Source organism: Hippoglossus stenolepis, chromosome 11 (genome assembly GCF_022539355.2).
Source record: "Hippoglossus stenolepis isolate QCI-W04-F060 chromosome 11, HSTE1.2, whole genome shotgun sequence".
Taxonomy (NCBI): Eukaryota; Metazoa; Chordata; class Actinopteri; order Pleuronectiformes; family Pleuronectidae; genus Hippoglossus; species Hippoglossus stenolepis.
The window spans coordinates 18,548,865-18,563,869 of NC_061493.1; the positions used below are offsets into that span (position 1 = coordinate 18,548,865).

The window sequence follows — 15,005 nt, forward strand, 5'->3', positions numbered from 1 at the left end:
TTCCGGTGTTGTTGTGTGACTTGCTGCAGGTAGAGGTGCAGCAGAAGGAGGGACATATGGAATGACATCATGCTGAGTGAATCCGCCGCTGCGGTACGTCAATGAATAACAAGATCCAGCATGCAACAGCAACGTTTACAGACTGACTGAGATCATACACTTCAACATAACACATCGCACAACACTGACTAACAAATATTAGATACAGAGGAAACCCACACTGTAACAAATTTCTGTAGTTTCTACAGTAAAATTTTACAGTAACTTCTTGTTCTGTTGTTTTACGATGTTTACCTGTATATCGCAATGCATCATGGGACAAATATAATTACAGTAGCTAACAGCATTTTTCCACAGTAACACATTGTAAAAGTACAGGCAAGTTGTATTCTGACTGTAGATGGTGCATGTTACAGTTAAATACTGTTGATATCGATTGCGTTGCACGAGGCGGTTTGAAAGAGGACCTTGACATGAGAGCATGGGAGCAGAGGAGCAACAGCCGTGTCCAGCCACTACATAATACGTAAGTTGAATGTTAATTCCCTACAAAATTAATATGGGCTTCAACTTTGTTGGGATGTCATTGTAATAACATTGTTGAGATCTTAATTAAACCAATGCTATTGTTTTCAGTTACTAAAGTGACAACTTACTAAAGTGAATGACTTAAAGTGAATCAATGGCATTTGAAATTGAAAAGCTAGTATGCAACCCTACCAGGATGCTTTGTTATGAGAGGAGCAGTTAAGCTCAGTAACATCGCGCTAAAACTAGCATGCTAAAGCTAGCATGCTAGCGCGCTAGCTGGGTGAAATGGGATTGGGCCTAAATTGAACAGTCAGTGACTGCAGTTTCCCATTATAGTAGCTAAGTCGTGTTTTGAACATAGAGACATTTGGCATTCATCTTGTCTACTTTATTGTGGGGGGGCAGTTGGCTGTGGAACTTGCTGATTTGGGTATTCACAGTCTAACAGAGGTAGTCCAGGGCTCAAACTACATGTGTGTTAAGCAAGAAGCTCTCCTTGATTATTGTCCATTAATGTGTACAAGCTGAATGGCACATCAGTGATTATATTTCACCACTCCCTCCCAGATATATACTGACATGTCACTACTGGGGGAGGACATCAGACAAGCTGTGTTGGTGGTATTACCCAGCCTACCAGAGGACAAACTACAGTCCCAAGCATTGGAGTGGCATCCAGATCTGACCTGCAGTTCATCAAAGAGGAGGATCTCCCTGCCAACATCACACCTATCCAGTGTCGGAGGCTTCTCAGCGCTTGGCAAACCGAAGGTATGTCTTAGATTAATGTTTATAAAGCACTTAAAACAGAAAAGCTCATTTCATAAAATTAAAAGCTGTATATTGTGATCCACTATGCATGTTAATTTGCTAATTTATGTAGGCTAATGAATGCACAACAAATTATTTTACTGAAGGTTTTGGTTTTCATTTTTTGTAGTAGGGATGACCTACTGTTTTTTCCCGCAGATCACTGATCATCTGTGAGCCAAATCGGCTGATACACTGCAATACCGTTTTTGTTTTGTTTTAGCAGGTATAACTTTTCAGAAATCAGAAATCTCAACCAGAGGACCTGCTGCCTGAGGTTATGTTGATGCAACTATATCACTGCTGGTCAGCTCATGCAATCTTGTGAAGTTTTGCTTTTCATATTAAATGGGCAAATGATTATCTTGTCTTGAACAACCTGATGGATTCTGCTCCCTCTTTTAAAGGAGCTGCCGGCGCAGATTTTTCATGAAGTTTCTTTTCGTGTGATTTCAGATGTTTCGTTGGAATCAATCCAACCAAAGGCACCAAGACGGCAAAGCTGGTCGGCCAAAGAAGTGGGAAGGTGCGTGAAAACAAGAACAACTCTGTCAGTCCTCACGTCTCTTCTCTCCTCAAGAGATTAATGGACTTTGAATGGCTTTGAGTGTAAGTCAAACATAAAGAATGAGGACTGTTCTCCTCCTCACTATGTGACTGGACATTGTTCTTCTCTTAACATTTTATTAGTATTTACATATTTTGCTGATATATTAAGATTTCCAAAACACACTGAAAAAAGGTCATCTTTTTTAGCTAGTTAGCTAAAAGTTAAATTATACCAAAAATGATGTGACCTTCTTCTTAATACATTTCTACCTCAGGTCCTGGTTTCAGATTGGGCCTTTAAGCCGAGTATGTTGTCAGTTTTAATAATGTTTGACTATGTTGAAACTCTGGTCAATGTGAATTCCACTGGGTGGCCGGTGTCCAAAGATGTATAATTTACGTTTAAGAGCTTTTCTGAAAAAAAGGACACCATGTTCTTAAAACGTTGTGAAACTGTATTGAGTGTCAATAAAAGTTTTATTTTGTTGCAGCTCTGGCTCCGTTTTTATTTAACAGGTGAAAAGACTTTAGTGCAATGTAGATGAATTTTGGATAAACATTATGCCTGGTCTCATTCAAAATACCTTACAGTATGCATAATTTGCAAAACTGCTAATGTAAAAAAAAAAAAAATAACTAAAACAATTGTACAACATCATATTGTATTGTGAAGTATTAACAGCTATTTATTGGCAACTTTAGTTGCCAGGTAACTTCTGTAATCTGAATAGAATACAAGGTAATGTTGTAAACTAGATTACAAGTAATTGCGGTTTTCTGTAAAAAAAACAAACAAGAAATTGCTGTAATTTATATACAACAAAAAACTAAAATGTATCCTGTAATATACTGTAATTCTTTTTACAGTAATTTTACAGTACTTTATTGGCAACTTTTTTGCCAGGTATTTACTGTTAATTCTACAGTCAATTCTTTACAGTGCAGAGAAAAACTTCTATCTGCACTATGTTTTTCTGCATCGACTTATAGGTGCGTTAATGGCAGGTATAGAGTGTGAGACAATCAAGAAGTTCTTTATGTGCAAACGAAAACAGGATCACAGGGATCGAACACTGCGTAGAAATGACGAGATCATGCACCACACATTAAACACACACAACACAAAAATGAAAAGAACTTACACAAGCACCATCCAACTTAAACCTGAATGATTATCTGGATAATTGTACAAAACAGTTACATGTTTATTACCCTTTCACAATATCTGTTGCTGGTGAGAAAACAAGTGCACCGTCAAAAAATAACTAACACATCTGATGTCTTTGTTTGACAGTTTTCCTTAATATCATTTTAATCATTAATATCATTTACATTGAGATCAATTGTGTCTTGAGGTCTACTTGGAACTTAATCCACTGCCTGGTGTCACTGGTAAAACAGATGAAGCCATTGGTTCATTAAGAGTGAATGTCCAGGTGATTCATTAAGAAGCTGTTCATGTGACAACACACTTTCATCTGAACTATGATAACATGCAGAGTAATGACAGTAGGTTAGTAACAGAGGATTTGGTCCAAGGAAGAAGAACATGAAGTGAGAGGGAGTCTTCTACAACATGCTTACACAAAGTAGACGAGATAATTGTGTTGAACAGAAGTTCCGTGACTGGGAGAGTGACGAATCTTAACCACTAGACCACCAGGGGTTGTTTCATATTTAAAATAGGCCCAATTCTCACACCTCAATAAGGGAATCAGAGTACAAATCATTTCAGAAGAGTATGTCCATATACTATATATACAATAATCTCAAGTGCTCACAAAGTTTGTGGTTGAAAAGGCCAAATGTTGCAGATCAATCAGAGGTTACACTGGAGCCTGTTCAGTAAACTGTAATTACAGTGAAAATAGATGGTTGTGGATGGAAAGCAGAGCTGGAGCCTCTCTTCTTATTCCCCGTCTGCAGGGATTCAACTTGCTGGGAATAACCATAACCCACCATCCTGTTGCTTATAGCTACCAGAACATATGCAGCACATACACTCTCCAGGTTTAATCATGTTCCCAAAGACTGTACCAAATGTACCAAACTACTTCCTGCATGAAAAAACAGGAAAACTCCTAAATCACACAGTGAATAGCAAAACACAGATAAATAAAGTAACATGAGCAGGTATTAAAATACATAAAATAAAGTCAAAACACACAGTCATAGTTTTTGATTTCATGTTTTGTGTTGTATTGATACACAGTTGTATATGTATGATGATGTATGTTCATTGGTTCTAACAAGTTGTATCTCATAAACCGAACAAAGAAGAAGAAGAAAATCTGTTGCCTTTGTAACAGTGTTGGTGACAAAGAACTACGTGGACTTGAGTGAAAACTATCACATATTGAAATATTGTTAGATTACCAACATTAAAACTACTCAAGATATACATATACATTATATTTTTGGATTTTGATAAATGTATGTGCAACAATAACTTGCTGCAGCTGATAAAACTATACAGTATATACTATACATTTGTACTTTGGTAACATACATGTCTTCTCATGACCTGTAATTATACATCACATGTATTAATTATAGCTTACATTATATACTTGAGTCTGAAAAGTAGTAAGTAAAGCTATGAAGTAAATGTAGTAAAAATAACTATATTGTTAAGTTGGACATTTAAGGTACATGTACTTCAAAAGTGTACTTAAATGCAGTAAACATGAGCGGGACATATGAACATGCTTAAGGTTTGAAGTAATACAGGCTTGGTGAGTTTTTAAAAATGGCGGAAGAACCACATTCCCAAGTTAAACACGTCTGTGCTGATTAAAACTAAAAACTCTCAAATCAAACCTAAACGTTTCATTTCAATCTGGCTCATTATTAATATCATTATTAATAATGATAATAATAATAATAATAATAGGACATTTAATTTCTCATTGTTTTTGACTGACTCCTACTTCAACCAATCAGAGACGCGCTCACTCCCTCGGTCACGACGCAGCAGCCAATAACCGCGGCCGCATCCCGAGGTGGGCGTGTCCCGCCGGACCAGCTGGTGGGGGTTGTCGCTGGCGGCCAGTGGTCTGTGTTTGATGGGGGAAGCAGCAGCTCGCTCGGCATCATGAGGGTCCATGAAACTCTGCTCTGGGCCGTTCTCCTCGTCCACAAGGTGAGCGACACCACCCGGGAAACGTTCACCGGCCTGTCTGTGTCGTGTAGCGGCACCGGGTCGATCCCACGAGGGGGGGTTCTCCAGCCGTTTCCCCCTCCCCGTGTCCCCGGGAGGAGCGGTGGTAGCCTGGATGCTACGAGCGTTAGCTAGCGGAGATCCACCGAGGGCCCCGGAAACCTTCTGCCCGCATCTCCTCCCTCGGAGATCCGGATCCGCGCTGACTCACCAGCACCGTGTTTACACCAGTGTGGATCACAACACACCACGCGGGGTTCAGACCTGTTAGCTAACCGCGGACAGGAGGCGACAGTCAGGCAGGAGACGACCAGAGGGTCAGATATTACACTGACGATCATAATCTGTCTGCATCAAATATTCAAAACTCAACTTGCGATGAAGCAGATCGTGTTTCCACTGGTGGTCACTGTTCTCCTCTGGTGTGGCCCGATGCACAGCAAGATCAATACTCATGTCGGCAGATAAATCGATAATCATCACGATTAATGTGCAGTTAGGGCTAGGTAATAAAACAGTCATTCTAATTATCACAATTTACCTTTTAACAATAGCAATATAACAAAGGTTCAATATATATATATATATATATATATATATATATATAGATATATATATGCATTTAGGGCTAGGTAATAAAACCGTAATAATAATGATCACAATTCACTTTTCAACAATATAACAAAGGTTTAATATATATATTAATATATATGCATCGTTAGAGTATGTTTCCACTGGTGGTCTTTATTCTCCTGGTCTGACGATGTTGCTCGATACACAACAAGATCGACATTTTCATATCGGTTGATGTATCGATAATCATCACGATATCTGTGCATATAGGGCTAAGTAATAAAATAGTAATAATTATTGTGGTGTGCTTTTAAACAATTTAACAATCGATATGTATGAAATTGTTATTGTTTTTCTCCACATTGTACATATGAACTAAATATCTTTGGGTTTTGAACTGTTTGTCAGAGAAAACAAGAGATTTGAAGACATCACTTTGGACCCTGGACTTTTTTTGAATAAATTGTTAATATGTTAATTGTGAAAATAATAATCAGGATAATTGATAAGTAAAAATTATTGTAAATGACTTCCCTAGATGGGTATAACATTTCTGAATGATTTACACCCAGATGTAGCCACACTACATCGTCAGCACCTTACCTTGTTACCGAATTCCACATGAAACCACAGCAGTTCTGGTGCTGCTGGTAGTAATGGTTGATTTCATGGACGTGTGGTGTGACACTAACGTTGCTGGTACGTTGACAGGTGGCGGGAGAGTACGGCATGGCCCACTTCAGTGACGAGGGCAGCACCAAAGGAAAGGATTACTGCATATTCTTCAACTCCCAGTGGGCACGTCTACCTCAGGACCTTAATAAGGCAGTAAGTCGTGAATTAGAGGTGTAACCAAGTTCACTTTACAATCATACATAAAGATAACTTTGAGATTACTCCACAGCCAAACAGAACGGTGGAGACAAACAACAGTACACTGTGATATCCAGGTGATCAATACAATCCTTTTTGGGAAGCCTTGTGCTTCTAGTGCCGGTTTGTCCTCTGACAGCTGCAGATGTTAGAGATCTCTATGACTGATAATGATATAATGAGTTACAGTAATCCACCCAAGAGGAAAATATGCCTGAATCATCAAAATTATATGATTTCTTCATTTGGTTAAACCGCTCAGTCGAGGCAGAAATAGTTTGTGTATTTGTCATCAACAGTGAACCTGCACGACAGACACGGTTCCGCTCATTTGTAATGAATCAAGAAACAACCTTTTTAATAAGTGGATCCAGTCTGACGGGAAATAAAACATTTAATGCTGCGTCATTAGAAATTTTCCATAACAGATTTTTTACTTTGTCTTGTAGTCGCGTCTACCGATCTATGACCTGACCACATCGGTCCTGTGCTCGCCCTCTGACGTCCCGGAGGGAGGCTTCCCGAATCGCATCGCCATGGTGATGCGGGGCAACTGCACTTTCTATGAAAAGGTCCGGCTGGCTCAGATAAACGGTGCCAAGGGTATAGTCATCGTCAGCAAGGACAGACTGGTAACCTGAATATAACTTAGAACATTTAAAGCTGTTGTTTCACCTCAGAAAACAGAAACCAACGTTGTTGTTTGTTTTATCGTTCGCTGCAGACACCACCAGCAGGAAACAAGACCCAGTATGAGGAGATTGATATTCCTGTAGCATTGCTCAGCTACTCTGACATGCTCGAGATAAGCAAGGTGAGAGGTCGACTACATTATATTGATCGGTTTCTCTCTTTCTGATCGTAGTGTTTATTACAGTCGGACAGAGACGGACAGGTTTATAACGCTGTCGTTATCATGTAGCAGACAAACCAAAATACAAAAGCTGAATCATTTTGACTTGATGTCTTTGTTTGCTCCATTTTTTTTCTTGTGCACTGATTTAGCAGAATCTGAAAGTTTGGTTCAACCTGGTGATTTTTCTAACTCCTACAGAGGTTTGGTAAAGAGAGACTTGTGGCCATGTATGCGCCCAACGAGCCGGTGCTGGACTACAACATGGTGATCATCTTCTTGATGGCAGTAGGGACGGTGGCCATCGGAGGCTACTGGGCCGGCAGCAGAGACCGCAAGAAGTGAGTGGACACGATGTTGGGAGCTGATTGAAATAACTTAAACTTAAGCAAACTCTGGAAAATGTCAGGATCCAATTTCCCGGACATTTTTCGGAGTTTAGGTCTGAAAATAGCTTATTTTTCCATTTATTTAGGTTGTATTATACAGTTGAAGATCAATATACAACCAATTAGATTATTTTAAGTCATGACACAAAGTCTCTTGCCTGTTCTTACCATGCTTTTTCCCTCGGTTCTGAATTTAATGACAGTTAATTTTTCAGAGGAGTCGTCTCTGGGGAAGATTAGTCATCGTCTTCTTGGCAAAGAAGTACCAGTGTGTGATTGCTCTGTTTTTCTCATAGAAGTGTGTGTCTGTGTGTGTTTATGTTTGTCTGTGTTGTATCCTTATAACTCCTCCAAAGGGCAGCGTTATAAGTGACTCATTGGCTTAAGCCAATCCGAGTCCGTCCTCCCTGGTGCAGTTGCCAAGGTGACTGAGGGCCCAGTCAGATGGGGCCTCTGACGCACAGGACCCATGGGCAAAAATATTTTGGAATATAAGAGTGTGTTTGAACTCGGGAACCAAGTGAATTTCTGCCAGTCGGCTAAATCATGGTAAATATTGACTGTTGATGGGAGGTTGGTCATCAGTGAAAACTGTTTCATAAAACAGATGAAACCCAAGAGGCTGGCAAATCTGTTATATACGGTTGGCACAACAAGCATTTTGATCATCTTGAGAAGTTCGAAACATGATCCCAGAACGCTGACTCTCATTTCTCCTGCAGACGCTACATGAAGCACAAGCGGGACGACGGCGCAGAGAAGCAGGACGAAGAGACGGTGGACGTCACCCCGATCATGATCTGCGTGTTCGTGGTCATGTGCTGCAGCATGCTGGTGCTTCTCTACTTCTTCTACGACAGCCTGGGTACGACACAGACACAGCACACACACTCACACAAGACTGATGTCAACACACACTATAACAAGCTAGATTCATGTGCTCATCAAATATGAGACTAAAATACATTTAAACAATGAATAAGGTGGTTTTAGAATTGTGCTTTTCTATCAGCATTGCCTAATTTAAATCATAACTGAGAACAAACCTGTTACATCTTGTGTAAGGTTTTTCTCAGCAGCTAAAAACCAAGATTTAGAATCTAAGTGCAGAAAAGCTCAGATAAAAATGTGAGATAATACTTCCTTCATTTAGCTACATTTTAAACCCAAATTTTAGATTTTAAACTCAGATATTTAAGGACAACATTTTTCAGAGAGCAAACACACCAGAAAAGTGTATTTCCTGAGTATGAGTGGATATCATGTAATGACACTAAACTTCCTCCACTGTTTCCTCACTGTAGCCATCTGGGTTATCGGCATCTTCTGTGTGGCCTCCTCAGTCGGCCTCTACAGCTGCATGTGGCCTTTTGTGAGGAGGCTTCCTTTCTGCAAGTGCAGGTGAGACCGTTCACATCGGAGACGTCTGTTGTCAGAACCTCACATATTTTCTCTGAAGCTCCATCTAGTTACAAGTTTTTTTTAAACTTATTTCCCAAAATCTATCAGTTCTCAAACCTAAACAAACCTATGTCAGCCTTTTATGATCGACTCTGTTTATTTTATATTCTCTAATTAACTGTGTATTCAACATTTAGAATCATAAACCTACAATAATGTGGTCAGAGATGGACATTGGGCCTCGATGTTTAATTTGAGAAAAAACCTGAGAAAACCCACACTATTGGCAGGTTGTTTGTGATTGACAGTTTTATTTCATGTCTTGATTTGTGTTCTGATCCCAGGATCCCAGAGAACAACCTCCCGTACTTGCACAAGCGGCCACAGATCCGCATGTTGCTGCTGTCGGCCTTCTGCATCGGAGTCAGCATCACCTGGATGGTGTTTCGCAATGAAGACCAGTAAGTGCGCGAGAAAAACGGGTCAAATTCCCTCCACAGTGTCTTCAAAAGTCTAATAAGACAAAATCTCTCCCAGAACCATTTGTAATCTTTACTACTTCCATTGTGTAACTACGTCAGTTGTCTGTGTTGGTCTCTCTCCTCTGTCCGTGTGCTAACAGCAGCACCAGCTACACTAACACTACACTGAAATGAGCCTGTGTGTAAGTCTGTCTGTCTGGCTGTTTGTCCGACTTCACCCAGTACTTTAAGTTCAAGGACACGTGTCCTCTGCTGCTGGTGTCTTTGGAGTGTGACATGATGGTGACTCTATCTGTCTGGGTTCTGGGTGTTCGTGATGATGGTGCTGTTTGACTCACGCTGCTGCTGTGTGTCCTCCAGGTGGGCGTGGGTGTTACAGGACGCCCTGGGGATCGCCTTCTGTCTCTACATGCTCAAAACAGTCAGACTACCCACATTTAAGGTGGGCGGGCACTCTCATGGACATAAACTATAACAGATATAAGGTTATAACGTGTTTGTAAAGGATTTAACGGTGTTTGGTGTGAACTAATTTCGTGTATTTTTCTGTCTACCCCCTGCAGGCTTGCACTTTACTACTGTCAGTCCTTTTTGTCTATGATGTTTTCTTCGTATTTATTACACCTTTATTTACAAAGGTACGTCCAGACATTTTCTTCTCAAACTTAAAACCTATTCAGATGTTTACAGCCTCTCTGTCACTGTGCTCACGTCACCACGACCTTCTCTCCACAGAGTGGGGAAAGTATAATGGTGGAGGTAGCGGCTGGTCCCTCTGACTCCTCCACTCATGAAAAGGTGAGCTTGTTTTCAAATTCCACAACTCCCCCTGGGGTGGAATGTGGTGTAGTGAACATACAGAAACATAACACATGTACCACCGCTCCTCCTGCTCTGAACGGCTCCTCTCAGCTCAGAGGAAAAGGGCTTGATAGTAACACTACTTTGTTTTCTGCAGCTCCCCATGGTGCTCAAAGTGCCGAGGTTAAACTTCTCTCCCCTGGCTCTGTGTGACCGGCCCTTCTCCCTCCTGGGCTTTGGCGACGTCTTAGTACCAGGTAATTAAACGTATCATCACAGCACTAGACACGCGAACGGCTCAAAGGTCATGTTGTTGTTTTTGTCACCAGCAGAAAATCATAAAACCACATTTGACCCATTTGATCTATTCTTAGAATGTAACACTTTCATATAGTCGCCATGTGAGAGCAGAAGTGGTCAACAACCACAAAGGTTGCATATTTAATGTTATATAATAACAGTTACAAGTTTTAATTCCCATAACTTATTATCTGCACAATTATGTCACTTCCTCATATAATGTAAGATTCTCTGTTTTCTCCCGTCAGGTCTGTTGGTGGCGTACTGTCACAGGTTTGACATTTTAACACAGTCCTCCAGGATCTACTTTGTGTCCTGTACTATCGGTACGTGCACGGGGGGTTTGTGTGTGTGTGTGTGTGTGTGTGTGTGTGTGTGTGTGTGTGTGTGTGTGTGCTTGTTGTACTTGGTGAAATGTTTCCTCACTGGTATGATGAGCTCTATTCAGATGGGATTGACAGTAAAGGAGGAGGTAGGGAATAAAACATTCACTGTACTACTTAGTAATTCAACCTATGGTTCAAGAGGACATTTTAACCCTGGTGAAAGTGCAGGTCTGTAGTGGGCGAGACAAACTGCAGAACCAGTGAAGAGAGATTCCTAATACAGACTTTATAAACTTGATAAAAAGAATGAATTACAAGAACAAGCAGCTCCTCCCACTGAAAAAACTCACGATTATCTTAAGCGTTGACTGGGTACGACTGGGTAAAATATTTTTTAAAACCCTCTGTTGTTGTCTGACTGTCTCTCTCTCTCTCTCTCTCTCCCCCCCCTCCCAGCGTATGGCATCGGCCTGCTGATCACCTTCGTGGCGCTCGCCGTGATGCAGATGGGTCAGCCCGCCCTGCTCTACCTGGTGCCTTGCACTCTGCTCACCAGCCTCACTGTAGCGCTGTGGCGCAGGGAGTTGCCCCAGTTCTGGACTGGAAGTGGATTTGTGGTGAATACCAGTTTGATATGACCGCCTACTGCCGAAGAACAGAAAGACTATAAAAAAAAAAAGAAACCAAACACCCCCAAAAAATGAAATCTAGTGTAAAATAACAAGCAGAGTAAAGTGAATTTCAAGTTGAGTAACTCCTTTTAAATGATTCCATTCGTTCCAACTGCTTTTTTCTGTTGTGCTGTCCCCTTCTTCATCCCCATCGCTGCTCCTTCATTTCACTGTGGGTGTGCATTAGTCTGCTGCTGAGGGCTCAGCTGTCTGTGACTGTCATCGCAGGTATTCTTCTCTCTGGGCTTCTCCTTCACACTTCACCATTAAAACCTCCCGATCCCACTAAGGGCTCATTTCTCCGTTGCTTTTCCAGAGTAAACGTGTGTTTTTCTGTGTGTGTGTGTGTGTGTGTGCACATCTTTGTGATCATTTAGCAAACAGCAAGAGCCATCACTGGTGGTGCTGATGGTGGTGTGGACTGGTTTGGTATTTTTAATAGTACTGGTTAGCATGTGGTTTCTGATCAGTTTAATGGGCCTCGAACCTCCTGTGGGTTGATTTGGATAAACTTCTGTTTCCATGACGTGTATATCTGACACGGCTCCATCTCTGACTACAGGAATACCTCTGAGTGTAGAATAATCAAATTGCTAATGATGTGATGAATATTAATCTGTTTGTGGACAGAAGAATGACTGTATCGTCTCTGGATGTGTGTCTCACCTTCCTCTGTTTCTGTAATTATCATGTAGTTTTCCTCCTGACTCGTTTCATCCATCTCACATCGCTCCTGGTCTTTTGTCCCCTGCAGCCGGCCATAATGCTCGCACCGATCAACTGCACACAAACTGCAGCGCCGCAGACCGAAGGGGCCTCGACTAAACTGGAACCGCAAACATCAGAATCTGCTGCTCAGAGCGAAGACACGCCCCATCACCCGCCTCAGGAAACGCCCCCGCCTGAGAACGACGAAGACAAAGACAAATCTAACTGAAAGGACTTCTAGTACGGCATTTTCATTTTCATTTCATGTTTTATCTGTTGTTGATTTTTGTTTTCTACGTAGTGTTTCAGTCGGTGGACATTTTAAGTACTGTCGTTTATTTGCACTTGGTGTGAAGGGACGAGCAGGTGAGGTCTGCGTTTTCTGAACGACTGACACACACATGCAGTCGAGTATAAAACCTGCACAGCAGCACCAACACCCTCCTCTACTACATAAAGTACCATCTGTATCAGTGGTGGAAAGTACATTTACTCAAGTAGTCTACTTCACTACAGTTGTTATATCCTCTACTTGAGTCCTACTTCAAACCTCAACGTTTCAGAGGCAGATATTCAACGTTTGACTCCACTATGTAGTTTAAACATCTAAACACAAGAGAGATTTGTGTGACAATTCTTCTTTTCTCTCATGAATTACCTGAAGATCCCTCAGATTTTTCTGGAGACTCTTTAGAGGAGCCTGGAACTTAGGTTTGGACCAAACAGGAAAATATTTAGCAGCTATTTCGCTAATTCAGTTTTAGGGGATTTGGCTTCACTTTGAAGGAGCTGTCATGTCGTCCATCTTTACAAGTAATATATAATATGAAATGTGATGGAAGTAGTTATGTAGGTTAAACACTGCAATCGCCACCTGAAGTGATTCAGAACATCTCGTTATAGAAACTGTTGGTTCAAGCTCTTCATCAGAAATGTACTGAGCCCCTTATTTTCTTACTTTTCTTTGTCTTTATTCCTCTGATACATTATAATCTGTCAGAATATAAAGCACAGCAGTGATGACTGAAGACGCTCATCACCTGTTTAATCCTGGCGCCATCTTGGTTGTTGACTGAGCCAAAGTTGTTCGAAACATTTTGTAACACTGAAGAATTTTTGTCGATGTTTTCTCATGTTTCTTTTGGTATATTTTTTGTTTTGCATGCTATGATTTTTGACCTTTATATAAAAAAAGCAGTGTATAATCTATAATATGGGCTTCGTATGCATTATCGGCGGCGCCAAATGTCGGCCATCGCGATTTTTATTCCCCAAGTAGTTTCTCAAACTGTCTTAAGAACTGGTTCTGGCCTTACAGTGTCCGTGGGGTGGGGGAGCGGTGGAATGTGTAAAAGTTGCTTTACCACAAACACGAGTGCTGTTCTCTAAACGATAAGTGAGTGACGGGTTGTGTTACATATGTTCCTAGTTTAGTTCAAATGAAGCATTTGCACAATATTTTTTTAATTCATGTGCCGACATAAGTTGTTGGTTTATGTCTGTAAATGATGTTTAAAGAAATGGAAACCAAGGTATCTGTACATCCAGTATTCATCCTGAACACCAGAGCCCTGCAGCCGCTTCACCCTGTGCACCAGTCGTGGGTTAGAGGTCAGAGCTGTGGTTTTACAGGACATGAGATTATTCACCTTGTCACTAAGTGGTTTTTAAAGCCTCTGTTGAGGAAAACATATAATAAACAAACATTGTATTTGAGATGTGGTGTGATTAGTTTTTGTTGCACAATATCACACAAAAGGTGCAGTTTGCAGCACGGACGCTGGAAGCCAGGGGGCGCTGCATCTCCCACCTTGGGTCAAACGTGTTGCAGAAAGAATCTCGGAGACCCTACAACCAAGTTTACTGACTCTTTGCGTTTCTAAAGATTGTGTAAAATGTTGTCCGTCATTGAAATTAGTTGCAATAGGCATCACATGGACTTGATCTGCAGGTTTTAAAGAGATGTGATTGGTTTCAGCTTCACTCAGGATGCCGTCTGTGCCTCGACTCAAGACGTTGTTGCCTCCGAGTCTGAATGTGTCTTTTCATCGTGTGTCTGGCAGAGATGAACAGCCGTCTGACAAAGAGCCTCTCAGTTTCCTGGGCCCAGTCAGTCAAAGTGAGGGACTGTGGGGTTCCACTCTGGATCTGATCAGCTCACAGACTCTACTCACCATTAAACCTCCTGGAGTCATGTTTGTACCTTTGTCCTGCTCGGATTTCCTGTCCTGAAGTCCAGTGATGCTTAAACACCAAAGTTAAATCTAAAGGGATTTTGAGGTTTAAGTTTTCTGACAGCAGAAAGAGTCATTAGGCAGTTAGGGCGGTCCGGGGGCAATAACCTGTCTTTGAGCACCAGCAGTGTTTGATGGGAGTTTTATTAAATGCCTCAATGTTTAAGGTGCGTGTTAAACACGTGGTATCAATCACACCTACTCTCTCACATGCACAGTAAAATATGGCCAATTATACAAATTAAAAGAATTAGAAGTAAAGGCCATTGCAGCTAATCTTGGCGTCTTCCCACAACCTATTGATCGGTGGGATAATGTTGCACTATGGGTAATAAGACTTTCAA

The 15,005-nt window shown here is 41.2% G+C and overlaps 1 protein-coding gene across 3 annotated transcripts; it reads left to right on the top strand.

Moving 5' to 3' along the window:
• The first annotated feature begins 4,904 nt into the window (after positions 1–4,904).
• On the top strand, positions 4,905–14,143 carry sppl2 (signal peptide peptidase-like 2). 3 transcript variants are annotated; one of them, XM_035170878.1, is made up of 16 exons: positions 4,905–5,032; positions 6,335–6,451; positions 6,946–7,128; positions 7,221–7,310; positions 7,551–7,690; positions 8,461–8,603; positions 9,043–9,139; positions 9,484–9,600; positions 9,982–10,063; positions 10,185–10,259; positions 10,357–10,419; positions 10,580–10,679; positions 10,971–11,048; positions 11,505–11,665; positions 11,907–11,947; positions 12,474–12,617. In XM_035170878.1, exons 1-16 carry the CDS (start codon positions 4,985–4,987, stop codon positions 12,481–12,483), a joined length of 1,545 nt encoding a protein of 514 aa, XP_035026769.1. In that variant the 5' UTR covers positions 4,905–4,984; the 3' UTR covers positions 12,484–12,617. The 3 variants fall into 3 exon arrangements, 2 of the variants coding, with proteins under 2 accessions (XP_035026769.1, XP_035026768.1); XR_004697863.2 differs by lacking the exon at positions 11,907–11,947 and having other exon boundaries at positions 11,505–11,793; positions 12,474–12,610; XM_035170877.2 differs by lacking the exon at positions 11,907–11,947 and having other exon boundaries at positions 12,474–14,143.
• The last annotated feature ends 862 nt before the right edge of the window (positions 14,144–15,005 follow it).

Coding starts and splice junctions, on each gene's coding strand:
- sppl2 (XM_035170877.2), top strand. CDS start 4,985: ATGAGGGTCCATGAAACTCTGCTCTGGGCCGTTCTCCTCGTCCACAAG. Junction 10,064..10,184: donor TCAGACTACCCACATTTAAG/GTGGGCGGGCAC, acceptor TACCCCCTGCAG/GCTTGCACTTTACTACTGTC. Junction 10,420..10,579: donor ACTCCTCCACTCATGAAAAG/GTGAGCTTGTTT, acceptor TGTTTTCTGCAG/CTCCCCATGGTGCTCAAAGT.